Source organism: Rhincodon typus, chromosome 39 (assembly GCF_021869965.1).
Source record: "Rhincodon typus isolate 14 chromosome 39, sRhiTyp1.1, whole genome shotgun sequence".
NCBI lineage: Eukaryota > Metazoa > Chordata > Chondrichthyes > Orectolobiformes > Rhincodontidae > Rhincodon > Rhincodon typus.
Genome location: NC_063370.1, coordinates 13,568,134 through 13,588,429, shown reverse-complemented (window position 1 = coordinate 13,588,429; position 20,296 = coordinate 13,568,134). Strand labels below are relative to the sequence as shown.

Genomic DNA, 20,296 nt, shown 5'->3' with positions numbered 1-20,296 from the left:
GAACAGGTCAGAGGCTAAGAATACTGCAGCAAGTAACAACTCCTGACTCTCCAATGCTTGTCCACCATCTACAAGGCTTTTCAGGAGTGTGATGGAATACTCCGCACTTGCCTGGATGGCTACAGCTCCAACAACACTCAAGACGTTTGACACAACCCAGGAAAAAGCAGCCCACTTGATTGATACCCCATCCACAAGCATCCACTCCCTCCACTACTGATGCTCAGATGTAGCCGTGTGTACTATCTACAAGATGCACTACAGAAAAGCACCAAAGATCCTTCAACAACAGCTTCCAAACGCACAGCCACTTCCATATAGAAGGTCAAGGGCGACAGGTAGATGGGAATACCGTCACCTGCAAATGGCCGTCCAAGTCACTGACCATTTTTGGAGGCGATAGCCTAGTAGTGTTACCATTAGGCTAATAATCCAGAGACCTAGATAAGCTGCTGGGGACCATGGCAGATGGTGGGATTTGAATTCAATTTGACTCTCAGCTGCTCTCTGGGCAATTAGGTTGGCAATGAATACTGGTGTGGCCAAAGACATTCCCATCCTGTGAATGATTTTTAAAAAAATTGCTGCTCCTTCACTGTCGCTGAGTCAAAAATCCTGGAATTCCCTCCCTAAGGGCACTGTGCGTCAACCTACAGAAAGCTGACTGCAGCAGTTCAAGAAGGCAGCTTACCACCACCTTCTCAAAAACAACTAGGGTGGCCAATAAATGCTGGCAGCCAGTGAAACCCACGCCCCACGAGACAACACAGAAAATGAGCCACGGTCTATGTTCCACTCCAGCGTCATTCCATTCTTCATCATCTAAAATCTACTACAGCAATTCTATTCTCCCTCAAATGTTCACCCATTTCCCAATAATTGCATCTACGTTATGCGCTTCAACCACTCCCTGCGGTAATGAGTCCCACATTCTCACCATTCTTTGGATTTCTTGGTAGTTATATTATAGTGATGGCTTATGAAGACAACATTCTCCCTGCATCCACTGTCAAAACTTCAATTTTAAAGACTTCTATTAGGACAATCCTCAGTCCTTTTCTTTCCAAGAGAGAAGGAACCCAGTCTGTTAATCCTTTCCAGATATAGTGGCCTACGCATTTCTGGTATCATCTGATGTAAATCACCGCATCATACGCTCCACTTCTTTCATATCCTTTTTATTGCATCGGGTCAAATGAACCTATAATACTGCAATATTGATTACATTTTCAACATAGATTGTTGCAGTAAAATTCTGCAATTCCATTGGAAGAGTTTACCAGAAGGATCCATTTACCTGGGTACATAATTCCTGCCTGAAAAGAACTACTTTCTAATCAGATGCTGCACTTTCATACATTATTTAGGTTTCATGGTTGGAATTCTAAGAAATGATAAGACAAGTTTTGCATTTTTGGTTTATAATGTTTCTCAATATTGTACTAACTTTTTTGATAATCCAGATCTTTGCCATTTTAATTATCCCATTAATAATCCTCTTTCCTCAATATATAGCTCTCAAATTTGGTTAAATAGTCTTCTTGGAGTAACATTTTTTCAACAGCATAATTTTTTCACCTTTTCATCAATTTTAAAAGTAACAGGCAAATATTTTATTACATCTCCATTTCTTCAGACATTAATTTGACATTTAATTGGCTATATCATTTCACATCATTTGTCACTTGCATTACTAATGTAGTGCAATGACACAATTACTCCAAGTATAAAATGTGCTAATAAAGTAGATGTTATAGGAAACAATTATAGACATTGATTTTAACTTTTCCATGTTATTAAATATGTAACTTATTCAAACTAGTCATTGAGAAGGGGTGGGACTAAAAGAGATTAAAATTTATATCTGTTTGCAAATCATGAATCGCAAAGTATTGGTAGTTTAAAATGAGTTGATTTATAAAAACTGAATATACTAACTTAAATACCTGTCATGGACTTTGCCTTGATCATCTCCCACTGAGACAGTTACTGTGCGAACTTTAGTTAGATCAAAATTGCCATCATGTTGATGAAAGTCAGGGGTTACCCAACCAACCCACACTCCTCCTGGTTCCTGTCCAGCAAATATTCTCACAGAATAGTAATACTGTCAAAAGAAAGTACCAAAATTAGAAACAAGAAATACCAGATTAGGCTTTGTCACAGCTGTTTGTTATCATATAGGTGAGGTATAGAATGATCTACTGTACTGTATCAATTGATACAGTAGATCTACTATACAGTAGACAAGCAACTGCACTCACTTTGCACCAGAGTTATTAAAGCGAATTGAATAAATCCGACAATTTGTGGGATTACACCAGGAAACACTGGCTAATATCTTCCACAGATACCTTTAAAGATTTTTGCTTAAATCAACCTGTTCAGACATGTTCTGACACACCTTTGGAATAAGTGGTACTTGAACCCAGGAACTTCTGGCACAGAGATAGGTACACTATCACTGCACCATGAGATCATGTGCATTCAAACACATGTGACAGTTCTGTAAACCTATGCAGTGGTAAATTGTCACAAATGGCTCACTGCCACTACCCCTCACAGGGCAACTAGGGGCAGCAAATAAACAGTCTACATCCCTAACTAAAACAGCTGGAATTTCCAGGTCCACATTTTCTCTCAAAATTTATGACTTTCACTTTGACATGGGAGCACACTATTCAAACATACTGGCAGCTCAAAAAGACGGAATTTGAAAAATATCAAGTTGGACATAAATAATCATAAATCAATTAATGGAATAGGTGGAGAACTTTTTTTGCATTTAATATGACAAAGTTATACTTTCAGAAGGACAAACAAACAGTGATATGTCATTGTCATTTTGGGATTCAAAATACAAATACAAAGCACAGGAACAAAGTGGTATTGATAAATTTATTCAAAGCAATACAGCTAGCTCCAGTTAAAGTTCTTAGTGCAATTTAGGCACTACATTGTAGAAGGGGCCTTAAAAATCACAGCTTGAATTCACCAATCTGAAAATGTTAAAAACTTCAGATTGGTTAAAATTTTCTTTAGTACTTGAAATCTTGAATTACATTTATTTAAATTATGTCCACACTCATGGGGAGAAATAAATAGCAACAATTTTGAATGAATAGTTAATTTTGCTGACAGTGTTCTGAGAGATTGCAAATAATATCTTCATGTTCTTTAGTTGGCACAGGGAATTTTGAGGGAGAGAGCACTGCAGTTTATAAAGGAAAAAGTGGGCAAGCATTTGTGTAAAAGAAGATACAGAGACAGTGCAGCAGAGGAATTAGTTTTGGATTGCTCTGTAAAGATGTCATAATCATTTGATGTCATAAATAAGTATTTGGGCATTTTAAACAACTTTGTACATCGATCACAATATTTGCTGCCTTGCTTACAAATGATTTGTAACTTTAGGAACTTCTATCCCTCAGTCAATAGCTTTGAATTAAATGGGTTTAGTTGTTTCTGCCATTTTGTAGCTGTTTTACTGTTTGCACTTGATCATTTACCGTTGTTGTGTTCAAAATAATCTCAGGGTCATCCCTGTCATCAGGCACAACATCCTCCATCAGGCGAGGGACAGTCGGTATAACTGGAGGCGGAGCAATAAAGGCAGGTTTCTTTTTGAATAGGAACCTAAAATATGGCAAACATAAATGAATCAGACTAAGAAGCAGGTATTCAAACTTTAAACACCAATCACTGATAGTTAAAGATAAACTCTCTCTAAAAAAAAGCCTCTTCATCAATCCAGAATATTCACAGCCACATATCCTTTAAAATGATAAAAGCATTGGGGAGTGCTTTTGCATTCAAAAATACAACAAAAACTTCGTTTGACCTTTTTGTTTTAACAATTAGGTCCTCTCTTTAGTATGGAAATCTCAGAGATCAGATATCCCTGATTTTTGATGGACAGGGGAGTCTAGTATTATCAGCAGCCAGCAGGGGTAGGCAGGAAAAAGTGGAGGTGACCCATAACCAGATCAGTCCTGATCTTATACAATGCTCGAGTAGGCTTGAAGGGCCAAATGGCTTCCTCTTGCTCCTAATTCTTATGGCCTTACATTTTTTGGCAGGTCCCTCCATGGTATCATCAAGCAATAGCAACGCTGGTGCTCTGGTGGAGAGGTGTAGACCATCCAAAAGGTAAGGAAAGGAAACCTTATACATATGCCCTCCAGCTCAAGGAAAATACCTTTAAAAAGGTAAAACCTTGTCAACATACCTTCTATCTCAATAAAGTAGCAGGGCATTTCCCAGTCTTTCTTAGTTTTTAAGATATATTTGGTATCATGTGTTTCCGGTTAAAAATGGTACATATACATATACGGTACACGCGGTGCATACGATGTTTTATGAATTTTCAAAGGGATTAATAAAATATATTTCAGAAGAGACTTCTGGCAAAGCTAAATGCACAGAAAATTAAGGGGATAGTGCAGATAGAAATAAGGCTGAAATATAGAAAGAAGGTAGGGACAAAGAGAAGATTCTCAGGCTGGAAAGATAATAGCATTCCACAGGTATGGTAAATGCAAAGTTCCATAGTCCTACTGGACCACAGGGCTGCTCTCAGGCTAGGTGAGAGGTTGTGAAGGAGTGTCCTTCTTATAACCTTAGCTGGTGCAGGAATTGAACCCATGCTGTCGGCATTACTCAGCATCACAGACCAGTTATCCAGCCAACTGAGCTAACCGACCCTTTATTATGGGTATAGAATATGGAGCAACAAAATGTAAAATTTGCTGATGGCATTAAATTGGGAAGCAATATGGCACATCGTGGCGAAGATTTTGAAATTTGTGGGCTTTTCTTCTGGAATCACATCTAAAATATAACCTAATATGCTAGCCCCTGCAACCAACATAATAAAAGTAAACAAAATCTGCTGGCAACTGGTACTGGTTCTAATGCTTGGGATTTTCTCAGTAAACATTTTAACCCACCCCCCCACACCACAGAGTTCAGACATACAAACCTTGATTTTGGTTTACTTTTCTCAGAGGAGGAATCCTTGTCATTTTCAGTCTTGGCCAACTCCTTGGGTGCTTCCTTAGGGGCATCCTTTTCATTGGTCGGTGTTTCAGTTGGTGTCCGACTAGCTGATTTTCTCAGAACTTCAAACTCTGAATCCACGTCAATATCTTCAACTTCTTCTTCTGGAATTGTCATTCTGGTCAATGGTGTAGTGCCAGGGGTGCACTTGAATGTATCATGGAACTCAACGGGCAGGCTGAGGCGCAAGAACAGCATGTCAGTATTGCTGTTCTGAGACCCAAGTGTTTTATGAGAAACTTTCAAGCAAGGAGGGCTGTCAACTGTTCCATCAATTCTAGTAACCTGCAAAAATAAAGATTCACTTTGTAAGACTGAATACTCCACAACCACAATCAAGGGAACCAATATCACAATACATGTACTGCTGAGAAAAGACATTATTTTGTCAAAGCTTTGCATTTTGCACTCAGAACAATTTTTTTTTTATTATTCATGGGATGTGGGTGTCATTGGCTGGGCCAGCATTTATTACTTATCCCTAGCTTCCACTGAGAAAGTGATTGCGAGCTGTCTTCTTTAACTGCTGCAGTCCATGTGAAGAAATATACCCACAATACCATTATGGAGGGAATTTCAGGACTTTGATTTGGCAACAATGAAGAAGCAACGATATATTTCTAAGTCAGGATAGTGAGTGGCTAGTTTGGAGAAGAACTTTCTGTTCTGATGGTGTTGCCATGTGTCTGCTCCCTCGTCCTTCTAAATGGTAGTGGTTGTGGGTTTGGAAGTTTCTGTCTAAGATGCTTTGGTGAATTTCTGTAGAGCATCCTGCAGATGTACATGCCCACAACTGATGAGTTTTGGTTGTGGAGGGATCGACTTTTGTGGATGTGGTGCCAATCCAGTACGTTGCTTTGTCCTAGATGATTTCAAGTTTTTTCAGTGTTGTGAAAGCTGTACTCATTCAGGCGAGTGGGGAGTAGTCCATTGCAATCTTGACTTGTGCTGTGCAGGTGGTGCTTTGGAGAGTCAGGAAGTGAATTACTCATTGCAGTGAGCAGACCTGGTCCATTCTCCATGCCAATGCTTTTACCATGTCAGAATGCACTTGCCATCCAATCAGCACTCTCTTCTCATACAATATAAATGTTGTTTCTTCTTTACGCTGGTATTTCTTGCAAATTTGTCTTGATGAATGCCAAATGAAAACATCTGAAAATGTATTTTTGTTCAGCAATACGCAAGTTTTGTACTCCCATACAACGAAACTGGTCACCTGATACGATTAATTTTAATCGGCGCTCAGGGCACATTTCAAAATAGAAGGCTTGTTTTTAAAACAAACTTCACATTTAATTAATGGATAATACCCAGCTCCAATGAGATTGACTAATCGGAACTTTTAGGATTGTACCTACATATATTCATATTTACTCCATAAAAAGTACATAGAATCATAAGCCAATATAAAATCGGGGAACAACAGCACTGCAATGTGTCAGAGAAAGATTAAAAACACTACACTGTGGAAATTACAAAACAGAGTTAAGCTTTTTGATCCAATAAATTAGTTATTGTATTTATATTCCATTAAGTCTTTGTCCTTAATCTCCTGTGCCTGCTGTTTTCCCCATTTCTTTTATTTCCCTTACTTTCAACTGTATATCTAACCTATTCTCAATTCTAACATGCCTTATGCCTCAATAACTAACTCCAATAGAGCATTTCAACCCCTGTGTAAAAAACGATTTCCTCTAATCAGCCTCTATTTTAATGAAAATAGCTTCATTATTTCAAATCCTCTCTCATTCCAGGCAGCTTTCGTGTGGTAATTGTAAAAGAACTGGTAGAAACATAACTAGATCGTATGCTGGACTTAAATTGCCCTAAAAATGTCCTCATCCCCAATCCAGAGAATAAAATGGCAGAGATGAAAATTAGCATTACATTCAGATCGCTCATTGATTAGAAGCGCTAGCCTGGATACCTCCTGGGACAGGTTACACATCCTGGAAGATGGGAATTGACACATAAGGCAGACATCTGGATTTCCTCTCAACTCCACAGCAAGCACCTCCTGCCCCTGAATACACCTCTCTTGGAAGCTGGCTTGATTTACAGATGGGGGTGGGAAGTACTTCAGAGCTGACTGTAGGACCAGGTAGGCTCTATTCCAGACCCAGGGCTGTGGGTCTCCAGTGCAATTCACTCCAATTGGTTTGTTTCCTGAACATCCATGGACCTTTATAACCATGAGGTGAAGGTGTGTTGGCATGGTGGTGGTTGGGGGGGTGGGGGTAGGATTCCTACTCCTAGCCTACAGGCGTGGTCTTTCAAATTGGGTGGGGCGGGCAATGGCTAGTGGTATTATCATTGGACTGTTAATCCAGAGACCCAGATAATGTTCTGGGGATCCGGGTTCGAATCCTGCCATGGCAGACGGTGGAATTTGAATTCAATAAATAGCTGGAATTAAGAATCTAATGATGACATTGTCGATTGTCAGGAAAAACTCATCTGGTTCACTAATGTCCTTTAGGGAAGCAAACTGCCATTCTTACCTGGTCTGGCCCACGGCGATGTGGTCGATTCTTAACTGCCCTCTGAGCAATTAGAGATGAGCAATAAATGCTGCCTAGCCAGTGATGCTCTCATCCCGTGAATGAATAAAGAAAAAAAGCCTTTGATTCAGTTACAGTTTTGGCCTGAGGCTTGGGCCCACTTTGCGTGCTGATATTATAACTGACCACACAGCTTAAATCAAAGCTGTCACCCTAACGAACATACCCAAGATCCCAACTTGCTTACTGCGAGCAGAATGGCTACTCGCACTTTGTCCCAGCTTCACAAAACCCAGAAGTTAGCAGGCTGGAACTGGCTTCCAAAAATGTTTGGACTTTTCACCGATATAACTCTCCTACTTGCTACCATACGCTCGCCCCATTTTAATAATCCTCTCTTCAATCTTTCTACAAATACCACCCAACATGCCATATGTTTCAGCATTTTTATTTTTCTCACTATTTATGCATGAGATGTGGACCGCTGACAACGCCAGCATTTGGTGCCTATCCTGAATTGTCCTTTGAGAGCAGTTAAAAAGGTCAATCACATTACTGTTGGTCTGGAGTCACATTTACGGCAGATTGCCTTCCCTGAAGTGAAGACCATTAGTGAACCTGATGGAATTATTTCATGACAACTGATGTTAGTTTTATGTATACCATCAATGGAAATAGCTTTCAATTCCAGAACTTTTTTGAAAAAATTAACTGAATTCAAAATTTCATTAGCTGCCATGATGGGATTTGAACCGGTGTCTGCAGAGCATTAGCCTCGGCCCCTGGATAGAATATCACCATTACACCACTGTCTCCTCAATTATTCCAATTATTCAATATCTTTCTGTAGTGTGAAACTCTAAACTGCACTCAGTATTGGAGGCCCAATAAAATTTTGATTACTGTCTATCGTTGAATCACTAGTAGTTTATACCACTCACACTTCACAATTTCTTTTACTTTGAACCTTACCTCAACATGACTGTGGTCAGTGGGAACTGGAACAAACTGAGGCAAACTTTTGCTGAACCACATTGTGATGGGCCGTTTCATATTTACAGCGAAGGGTTCAAAGCCTTCTTGCAAACCACATATGGTGAAATACCTCAGGCTACTAACGTCTTGGCCCAGGTTAATACGTCCGACTTGAGAAAGGCCCAGGCTGCACACAGGAACGAACCCTGAAAAGGCACATCATGTCAAACACAACATGGAAATGAAACCAAAGACAAAATAATCAGGCAGGTTGGCACCAGGGAGATACCTGCCACTTCACTGTTGCCTCAGAAATTCATTTCTGGATGGGAGACCATAGTCAAACTCCCTGACATGCCACCTATTAAGGCCCTTAAATAGTCAATTAATGACCACTTAAGGGCCACATCAACTGCAGTCAGTTAAGTGGAGCTGGGGCCATAAACAGATCAGCTGTAATCTTACAGAATAGTGGAGCAGGATTGAAGGGCCTCTCCAGTTCGTCTGCTTCTAAGTTAACGAGAATGTGAAAGGAAAACCATAAAAAAGCCTTGAAACTCAAAAGGTAGCCTTCAAAACAAAAATCTCAAGAGCAGCGCCCACCCCCCCCCCAAATATTGTTAACCATCCTACAAAATGCATGCTTGCCTAACAATGCAGATCCACAAATTACCAACTGTTACTGAATGTTGTTACATTTTTATAGGTGCTATTATAGCTTGCTACATCATCCACCTCAAAGCAGCTACACACAGTTGGAGGAACCCAGATCCAAGCCATTAGCCATCTTTAGAGTAAATCCTTCTCTGCATCTTTCCAGTTCCCAGGCAAGAACTCACCATCGCCTATTTCAATGTCTTTGAAAGCCAACTCAGAGCCAGAGTCTCTGATGAGCATCTCTCCATTAAGTGTGAACATGATGTTCATTTCATGTAGGTCAATCATACAACCAACCACATCACCCGACTGCCACGTACGGCCAAACGGTTCACTCCCTACATGCCAGCGCTGACCCTGCAGCATAAAACATTCACAAAGAGCAAAAGGAAAGTTAACACCATAGATGATAATGTGAGCTTCAGGCCAGCTTGAAGCTCATTTGGATGCAGTTTTCACAAGCTACTAACAGATTCATTATGAACTGAAAATTATAAAACTAAACTTAATGGTTCACGGCAAGCAAAGATTTGCTGAATATTTTCCTTTGCCTCAGTACAATGCTGTCCTTGAGAGTATTGAAAGTAATGACCATCAGCTAAGGCAACTAGATACCAATGATAATGCACATATACAAAGGAACTTATGAAACCAATGTTTAGAATAATTGTGCCATATGTCTAACAAATATTTATTTAAAAATACTTAAAATAATCAGCAGCAGCCTCTGCTACTATGTATTACTTTGTTTTGTACACAGCTAATTAAAAGATAAAGTTTAGGTTAAGGCCAAGCTAGACGTCTTAGTGAAGTATGAAATCCACCAGTGCGTGCATTCGCTCACTGTCCAATGATCATTTCTGGAGAAAGTATACCAATGAGACGTAGTCATCAAGTTTGGCTAAAATGTTCTAAAATTTTAATTTTATATTTATCATCTCACAGAAACAGCATGGCGAGAGAGGGCTTCCACTGTCATGTAACCATACCAAAGACAGCGAGTGGAGAATTGGAAGAAGAAAATATAACAAACCTTAAATCCATTAAAAACAAAAGCAAGATCATCAGCTCCTAATGGTAGATCAGGCCTGCACTCAGGTCGTGCCCATCCTACTCTCATTTCTCCTACAGTCACAGCTTCAAACTCAAAGTACCATTTGCCACTCTTCACTGCATATGACTTCTCAGCACGGAAGAGCCGAACCTTTCCATTCCGACTTATACCTGGGACATGGGCAGCTAGCAGAACAAAACACAAACAGGAGGATTAAAAGATAACCTTTATTTTTAAATGCAGCAGCGCTTTAACATGATTTAAAATAAAGGTAATAAGTGCTAATTTTTTAGTTCCCTATATATATATAGTCAGTAATAGTGATAAGGCTCCTGTGATTAATCCAATATTCGCTATGTATGCAAACTGCTTTTCTCTACTTTCCTCCGAGCCGCTGGAAGTTGAATGAGGGGGTGAAAGAGGGGTTTGAAACTTCTGTACCTGAGCAGAAGCATTTAACATAACGGCTATATGTGGATTCGGTTAAAAGGTAAGCTATAACATTTAAGAAATTTACTTTTATTATAGAAGGGTAACAGATATAAAGTGGACAATTGTGTAATTTGCGAAGAGCTATTAAGACTGTTGATCTGGAGCTCTCAGAAACAGAATTCACAATGTGATCTCAATACACCAACAAATATCTGAAAATTAAGCAAAAATCAGAATCTGATTAACAGAAACTGTAAAACAATGGCCCTGATAATGAACAGCTAGTGTATTTTAATTCCACAGCAATTCCACACAGTATTCAAACACATTCACAATTTTTCCTCAATTTCACCAGAAAGAGATTTTCAACACTTCTTTATTTGCCTTCTTTTCTGTAACCAATTGACAGTTTTGGCAGCACAAAATGAAATGAATTTTCATATTATCCCACCATTGCTTTGTACTAATTTGCCTTTGAACAAAAAAGGTTTTCCAGCCTTTGACCAAAAATGTTAAAAAAAGGAAAAAAAAAAGTTTGTTACTGATTTCTACAGTTAATTTTGTACAAAGTTTGCACCTAAAAATTATTTGAATGAGTCAAGTACATCCTTTTGTAGGTACAAGTATAATAAGCAAAAATTGTACAGTTTTTCAAGTAATGCTAATTTACAGTTGGACAATGTATTACAGAATTTTCCAGTAGTCACTACAGCCATGACCAATTCATTACTCATGGTAGATGATTATCAAACCGAATGATTCAGATTTTAAGTTTACATACTGGCTTCTTGATCTGGGGGTTCAATATTGTAGCCATAACCAATTAGGGTTCGGACAGCCTCATTCAAACTGTCTCTGTTTGTTTTCTTAGTACGTTCGTCCAGAAGGTTGTATGGTACAAGGCGAGGATTTCTTTTGTTGCCAATATCCTGTAAGCACAAAAGTAGTAAAAATATTTTGCTGAAAATGGGAAGCTTATTAGATCTGAACATTTTCATTTATAATGCAAGTGGTGTTGCTGAACACTACAGCTCTCTCAGAATAGTATTATTTCACGTCTTAACACCAAATTAGAAACCAGTAAAAGGTTGATGCTCTCTCAGTAATTAAGTCAGGCTTCTCAGGGTCCACGAAAATCTGGCCCATAGTGGTGCATTTGCCTTTGAAATGGCTTGCCTTCTGAGAAGGGTCTGGTTCTGAATCTGTTAAAGCCAGAACTCAATCGGATCAAGACAGAATAAGGCTGTGTTTGAAATTTTTAGAATTATACTACAACATGGATTCACCAACTATTTTTGGCTCAAAAATTCTCCCCAATGGACGCCGGACAATCATTAAGATTGAGCAGACTGATGATTCTTCTCTTTAGCGAAGATTATTCAAAATCTTTATAGTAGCATTACAGCTACAGGTCTGCCTTCAACACCATTATCCCCTCCAGACTGATCTCAAAACTGCACGGCCTTGGTTTCGGCTCCACTCTCTGCAGTTGGATCCTTGGCTTTCTGACCCATAGGCCTCAATCAGTGAGAATGGGTAACTGCACCTCCTTCACAATAACACTCAACACTGGAGCCCCCAAGGATGCGTTCTCAGCCTTGTACTCCTTGTACAACTACGACTGTATTGCCAAATTCCGAACAATACCATCTACAAGTTCACCTGACCGACACCACCGTAGTGGGATGGATATCTAACAACACCAAGTCAAAATACAGAAAGGAGATAGAGGGCTTGGTGACGTGGTGCATTAAAACAAACTGTCTTTCAATATCGGCAAAACTAAAGAACTGATCATCAACTTCAGAAAGAAAAGGAGAAGAACACGTCCCCATCTACATCGACGGAACTGAAGTTGAGAGCGCGAAGAGCATCAAGTTCCTCAGAGTGACGATAACCGATGACCTGTCCTGGACTTGCCACGTAAATGCGACAGCCAAGAAGGCACAACAATGCCTCTTCTTCCTCAGGTGGCTCAGGAAATTTGGCATGTCCATAAGGTCCCTCACCAACTTCTACAGATTCACCATTGAAAGCATACTGTCCGGGTGCATAATAGCCTGGTATGGCAACTGCTCTGTCCAGGACCATAGGAAACTACAGAAGGTGGTGTGCACGGCCCAGACCATCAAGGAAGCCAACCTTCCATCCCTGGGCTCCATTTACACAGCTTGCTGCCGCAGAAAGGCTGCCAACATCAAAGACCCATCGCACCCTGGTAATGACCTCCTACAACTTCTTCCAAATCGGGCAGAAGATACAAAAGCCTGAACACATGCACAAGCAGGCTCAGGAACAACTTTTTTCCGGCCATTATCATACTGTTGAAACACAATCATTCAATTATCCATGCACTCTTAAGATGTCAAATACATGTCTAGCCTTTTACCTGCAAAATACTGTATGTCCATCCTTGACGGATGCGGTCCCTTGCCCAGACGTTATGACCATTTTCAGCCAATTTGTCCACCAGAGTATTTTGAGCAGGAGTTAGTTTGATATGGGAAAGGTCAAGCGGAGCAGGCTTGTATCCATTTGACATCAGATACCTTTTGGAAAAATGGAAGAGCTTTTACTTAAAAAAAAAAAATGAATTGATGCAGAGAGAATACAGCCCCATTGATGAAATTCATTTTAGTCACTTGTACTACAATTCCTATGTACATTATTACTTTTATAGGTACTAACCCTTATATTTGCAATATATTTACACTGGTATAAAAATAGCAAAAATATGAATGAATGAATGAAGTGTACTGTATGTCTATACATTGAACTTGGCAGATTGACAGTTCAACCCTTAGCTAGAATCACTCATGCAGATTCACTTAAAGGTGGGAAGTCAGCACATATTTCTTTCCCGAAAATAGTTTGATGATCAAATTCTAACTAAAATACATCATTTTATGTCAACTAAACATGCCTATGTAATCTAAGAGCCTTGAAGTTATCGCAGTGATGGGTTCAAAATAAACAAAAGTGGCAGCCTCCCATCTTTTAAGACTATGCCTTGTGCCATGGTGGTAAATTTTGTTAAGCATCATCTGATGTGACTCAGGAGCCTGACTCTAGCATGGCAGTCTTTGCTGCTGCAGAGGAAGACAGTGGGTGAGAAGATGCACAATTTGCTGGCCTCTGATTTTGCTGGGATTCTTATCAGCCAACTGAGCTTTCCATTTTGCTCCCTTCTTTCTTTCCAAATAGTCAGCATCCAAAGCGTATTACCACCAACAACTGACTCCCAGTTTCACTGTCAATGTTAATGTCCACTATCTTCATGTCTCATTTGCAGGAGTCTTCATAACAAATGATTAGATGCTCAGATAGTCACAACCCTGTGGCTGATCCACTATAAAGAAGCTCTTCGGGAACACAGTTGCATAGAGCAGATGAATGCAGCCAAACCAGTACAGGCATTGTTATTTTAGCAACGAGTGTATGCTGAGGAAATCAAAATTTTCCAGGACCTATGTGTTACTGACTCGGCCCTCTCAAAAAGTGCTGAGGACATAACAGAGAGAGCTAAAGGTGGAAACTGTTTAAGTTGTTTGCCTACCTAACAAATATTGTCCAGGTCTCATCGCTGTAGAGATGTGCACTGAGGACACAGATTTAGAAGACTCAGTTTCACATTCTCAGGCAGGTAGCTACACAATTTTGCAAACTCTTATTCAGCCTAGACAAAACAGCTGCAGCTTTTCCAAAGTGTGCATTGACTTCAGCAACGAATAACAGATTTCTGGGGATTGTGGAGCCTAGGTACGTCATAGCTATCAACAAATGCCAGCATCACAGTGAAAATGTTGATGGCCTTGAGTTTTGTCTTCCTGATGCTGATGGGCAAACCAAACTTTTACAGATACATTAGAGTCTGTTTGCAAAGGCATTCCTTGGTATGAAATGCTTTTTGTGGTATCATCAGCATAGATCTTGATGAGGTTACGGCATGCCTTTAGATCTCAAACAGAAGGTTGAACAGGTTACTGTGAATTCTGATGCAGACATCGTCTGTACACGAACTGAAGGTATACTACAGCAGCAAAGAGAGGAACATGCCAAAATGTATTGGCGGTAGAACACAAACTATTTGACCAAACTGCAGCTCTTAAAGGGCTCAGGTGTTGCTCCATCACTGTGGACCTTACCCAGCAAGTTGTAATGGAAAGCCATCAAATTGAGTGGCTGTGGCAGGCAACCAATGTTCTCCGGTCGCTTAACTACAGCACCTTTACTCACATGGTCAAATGCCTTTGTGAGGTTGATCAAGGCAATACACAGTGGCTTCCTGTGCACACAACATTACTCTTGCAATTGCTAGACTAAGAAGATCAATATGATCCAATATGATCAATACAATTATAATAGCACATAAATTAGTACAACTTTGCAAAACCAATTTATTGATAAATTGTGATTTTCAAAAAAACCCAAAGCATTCTAGCCAATTATTAGCTTTTCACATTCACACTTGTGCTTTAAAGCACAAGTTAATGTCAGTATTTCAGATGAAACTCCCACTGAGACTGGAAGCATTTATATGAACCAGTCAGATCAATTGGAGGACAAAGTAAAAAAGCTGTCAGACCTAATCAATTTGTTGTTAGCTTCTAGACTTATTGGTTGCACATGTTTAAGAGAAGCCAATTTTCTTTTTGTGAAAGTTACATTGTTAAATGACTCATTTTAGACTCTCAATTCCTGCTAAGCCTGCTTACCATAAGGGTGGTTGTTGGACGGATTGGCCAACAACAAAAAACCAAATGAGGGAGTGGAGAAGAGGTAAGGAAAGATCAAGGGGAGACGTTTGTCCAGGGAGGGGCTAGATTTGATCAATCTGGGATATAAAGCTAGTTTCAGTAACATGACCACTACCAGTGTTGTAATAACTCATCTCTTTCTGTAATAGCTTTTAGAAAAAAAAACAGCTATCCTTATCTGATCTGGCCGACTGTGATTCCAGGCCCTTAACAATGTGGTTGACTCCTAACTGCCCTCAAACTGCCAAGGAAACCACTCAGCCCACATCCCATGGAAGAATAACTTAAACAAACAGGAAGTGTGTACAAATATTCCTTAAACACCATGGACTGCTGAGGGAAATAATTCTTACTTCATGTGGACACATCAGTTCACTCTCTGGCTCACCATGTTGGATTCAAACCATGCAAATAAAAGTTATAAATACTTAACAGTCTATGAAAAAAATACAAAACCTACGATTTGGCCAGTTTAATTTTCTTCAGGTTCTCTTCTGCCTTTTCATCAGCCATTCCAACATGGCAACCCAGGGCTAATAGTGTTCTGAGGGGAGATGTTTAAAGAAAATCAGTTTTTAAACATACATCAAACAAGCCGGAGCATGATCACATCGGGCAATTAGAACTGATGGTACTTACTTCAGAGTTTCACCTGACATTTGTAAGTTGTAGTTTCTCTCAGCCTCAGGTAGTTTGTTAAACTCCACCAAACAAGGATGCAGTTTCTTGTTGTCATCTCGAATCTACAGGTAAATAAACACAATGAGTGGTCTCATGGTTAATTCCATTGTGAGAAAAATCTGCTGTAGCAGTACGTATTGGAATAAAAGAAACACACCCTAATGTGCTTCCAACTTTAAAACATGTGAACAATTAAGTGCTAATAAAATTTTAATCATCTGAGATAAAAACTCTGTCTTCACACTGGGGATAACATGATTTCACAATAATATTAATATAATCATCTGTAGAATCCATTCAGAATACATGTTTTCATTAGTACAATTTGGGTTATGATGCTGCTGTTTTTTTGGGCTGTTATTAAACAGTTGATACAGCAAGGTGCTACAATTCCTTTCTGTCTAAGTTCCAGATGCTGGGGCTATAAATGGGGTTTGTTAAACATCTTTAATGAGTGGGATAAGAAGTTGTAGAAAACTGCTTTTCAATTACTGTATCATACTGGATAGATCAAAATTTAGGGATTTTTCATCATCTCACATATCTATCCTGATGGTTTAATTGATTACAACAAATAACAAAGATTCTGTTGTAGGAATATTACATAAGAAACTTCTAAATTAGGCCACGTCTTCTCAGTCTCGACTCGAAGCTAATCTTTTTCCCAAAAATTATTGGCCCACAAATCAGTCAACAATTTTCAGTTTCACCACCGATTCTAGCAGTTTACTTTCAGGAATACTTACTCGGACATTAACACTTTTAGTATATAATTAGTTCTTACAGTTGAGACATTATAATTAAAAAGACTATTCTTACTATTCCATACGTCCAACCCAACTCAATCTTTGTCAAAGACCAAAGTTCATGGATGTTTTCAGCTAATTTCTCTCGTATCCTCTCCAGATGAGGTGGTAGGACAATCTAGATAAAAGGAGAAAAGGAATACTTACTGAAATTAAGCCTTATTTTTATGACAGTGGAAACCACATTTCCTCAAAAATAACTTATAAGTAGTTAACACGGAATTTAATTATTTCATTAAAAATATAAACCACCACAGTGATACTGAATCATCAACTGGGGCAAGGAGAGACGAAGTATTGTGTAGTTTTGCTAACTTCTCAGGGTCACTAGCTTCAAGTGAATTATGAGAAGCTACAGGAATATGACTTAATCAACTTCTCTGAACTGAAGCAGATATTAAAAATACAAAATAAAAGAAACATCTGAATTCAGAAACTGCAGACAAATCTATCCATGGCTTCCAGAGCTTTTGTTTCCCAATGGCAAGAGACGTCCACACCACACAGGTGCCAGGCAATGATTATATCAAAGAAGAAAAAAAAATCTAACCATCTATCCTTGACATTCAACAGCATTACAATTATAATCTACATCCCAAGGAAGAAAATTAAATTCTAGCCCCTGGAAACCCCTAAGGTAAATTTAGATATATAACGCAGTACATTATGAGACGTCTGGAGACAGATTTTCCACTGGTCAGACAGTTGTAATGCGAGCATAGTTGTGAGTTTCACACATTGTACATTTGAAAGAATTACCTGGGAAGTTGAATTTTCCGCTGGGTAATTCCACTATGCCTGGAACCCTATGAAAGTCTCATTAGAAATTGGCGACTGTGGATGTTTCCAGTGAAATTAAAGAATAGTTACTCAGGAAAAATTAGCTAAATACATAGTTATCTCTCACACACACACACACACACACACACACCTCCCTCTCCCCAAAGGCTAGGTATCCTAACCATCTGGCACCCTTACCCGCTTCCCAACAGGTACCCTAATCACCTGGCACCCTTACTCCCTTCCCAACAGATAGCCTAACTACCTGGATAGCCTAACTACCTGGCACCTTTACTCTTACATATCTGGCAATCTACCTCCTGGCAACCTTCCCTTTCCCTAGCTGGCACCTTACCAACTTGACATCCTATTTATTTAGTGCCTTATCCTCCTACCTACCCCACTCTCCCAGCACCCTAAAAACCACATTTATCTTATAGACTTACTTTTTGACAGTAGTTGTCAGAGTAGCTGTCTGGACTTTTACATTGGCAGCTCACTGCTGTGAAAAGAAAGTGGCTCGCCTTTCTCTGACAGTTCTACACAATGACAGAACTGTCAGAATTGAAGCACACCTTGGACATTCTGAGGAAACCCAAGCTAATTTCCTCTCAAATGTGGAGCTTCCTCCTTTTGTAAAAAAATGAAGGGCCAGGCATTTAAAACCAGAACAACGAATGAATTAAATGACAGAACTGCACCACAAGATTTCAGATTTTTCAAAATTTACTGTACATCAAAAAAATTTAATAAGGTAAGCATTATTAACTAAACACCATAGCTTATAAACTTAATACTACTTTTAACTCTTTTCCCACACCCAAACAGAATCCATATCTTACTCCATCTCTGAGGCTAATTCGCTTTTCCTGTGACCACTGTCTGGAATTCACTCCGATCTTTCTTTAGTGTTCCAGCTATTTGCCAAGTTACAAGATCACACGGGATTCCTTCCACTTAGCTTTTGGTTAAACAGTGCTCCAATTTCTTTACCAACCTTATGGGTCTCAATTTCACAGCACCAAAACTGGCTTTCCTCTGACTTCAGCGGTGCAGCTACAAACATCACAAAACACTGTGGCTCTCCATAGCCCACTGTTATGTTTCCAAACTACAACCAAGTTGATTACACTAGGAATTCCAACTGCAACAAGATGAACTGCCTTTTATTGTGTAGATTACTATAGAGTTTTTCTCAAAGCTTCCAGCTAAACAAACCTTCCAGCCATTTTTCCACCTTTTTAAACTTTGTCTCACACTAAATACCAGTCTCAGTTTCAAATCTATCAATCATCGGTAACAGATCTAACAGTTACTCTACTTCACATATAGGTCTGGTTTCTATCTCATGACTTCCAAGGTGCTACAAGCCGCACGAGACCTGAAGCTGACAGTCTTTTAGCTGTTTTTCTCAAACTAGCCTTGCCTGCTGGGTTTGCCTTAATTGAATTCACTATGACACAAAACCAAGAATCTTACTAAGCTTCACCCATCTCCATGGCAATATGACACACGTACTCTGTTGACAGATAGAAATGCAAATTAACAATCTTTTAATTCCAAAACTTTCCTTCATTGTGGGAAACATATGAATAACTTGTATCTTTTATTGGTATAATTGCAGACATCATGTCTCCAGTTCTTACTGCTTTCAGTAATATTCAAATTTTAAATTATAAAATACAATTTGTAAATTATCACTATAGTATTTCAAGGGATCTACAGACTACTGCCTTAGAGTGATTATTTTTAAACTAAAGTAAGCAGTCTCAAGAATTAAATATTTTAAATCAGTGCATGCAAATTCAAAAGTTCGAGCAAAATTGGCAGTGATAGCATTTGAGAAACTAAACATGGGATATTTAATCCAATTACCTGGGCTGTATCCACAGGAGAGGGAGCAAATGCAGTATGTGGTAGTGACTGTGTGGGTCCTAGAAGGTTTCGAATACCATTAAAGTCATGCTTGTACTCCTTAATGGGTTCAATTCGGATTCTTTCCTTTGGCAGCAGTGCTTCATAGCAAGGACAGTAACCAGGAGGAGGCAAGAACTTGAAATCTCCATGTCTACCACCCAGTAAGAATCGAACCCTGCAAGCCAGCAAGAAGACATATACAGGACCTATAAAATCTACATGAAACAGCTTCAAAAAAAAAAAAACTTACTGACCTGGTTAGAATCAAATAGTATAACCAATACCAGCAACCTTAGTCTTGCTCCAAGCCTCTCACCCACATCTCACAACTCCAACATTCTGTCATCTATTCAATCATATTAGGAACATCACCCAAACAAACTGCACTCAAGACACTTTACTCTATCTTGCAAGAGAAGGGGTGTACAACTGGCAGGAGTGAGCACTAATGGAGAGGAGTAGGCCGATTCGAACAGAGATGGCAGTGCTGCCATTATTGCTACAGCCGTTGCTGAGGCTATGAATGGTGGTAGGGCTGAAATCATCAAGGATGATAATAGAGTGTACAGCTGGATGAACACATCAGGCCAGGCAGCATCAGAGGAGCAGGAAAGCTGACATTTCGGGTCTGGAACCTTCTTTTCTGAAGAAGGGTCCAGACCCGAAACATCAGCT

General features: G+C 39.4%; 1 protein-coding gene across 1 annotated transcript in view; it reads right to left on the bottom strand.

The window, feature by feature from the left end:
- Positions 1 to 20,296, bottom strand: part of LOC109927309 (ryanodine receptor 1-like) — a 380,829-nt gene that overhangs the window by 246,325 nt on the left and 114,208 nt on the right. Inside the window, exons 20-31 of the mRNA XM_048618232.1 lie at positions 19,580 to 19,796; positions 16,938 to 17,042; positions 16,077 to 16,180; positions 15,898 to 15,981; positions 13,070 to 13,229; positions 11,462 to 11,609; positions 10,228 to 10,433; positions 9,377 to 9,551; positions 8,535 to 8,743; positions 4,982 to 5,343; positions 3,510 to 3,636; positions 1,947 to 2,107 (exon numbers count right to left, since the gene is read on the bottom strand). Of these exons, the coding sequence (XP_048474189.1) occupies positions 1,947 to 2,107; positions 3,510 to 3,636; positions 4,982 to 5,343; positions 8,535 to 8,743; positions 9,377 to 9,551; positions 10,228 to 10,433; positions 11,462 to 11,609; positions 13,070 to 13,229; positions 15,898 to 15,981; positions 16,077 to 16,180; positions 16,938 to 17,042; positions 19,580 to 19,796 (2,058 nt within the window). The remainder of the gene's footprint in view (positions 1 to 1,946; positions 2,108 to 3,509; positions 3,637 to 4,981; positions 5,344 to 8,534; positions 8,744 to 9,376; positions 9,552 to 10,227; positions 10,434 to 11,461; positions 11,610 to 13,069; positions 13,230 to 15,897; positions 15,982 to 16,076; positions 16,181 to 16,937; positions 17,043 to 19,579; positions 19,797 to 20,296) is intronic.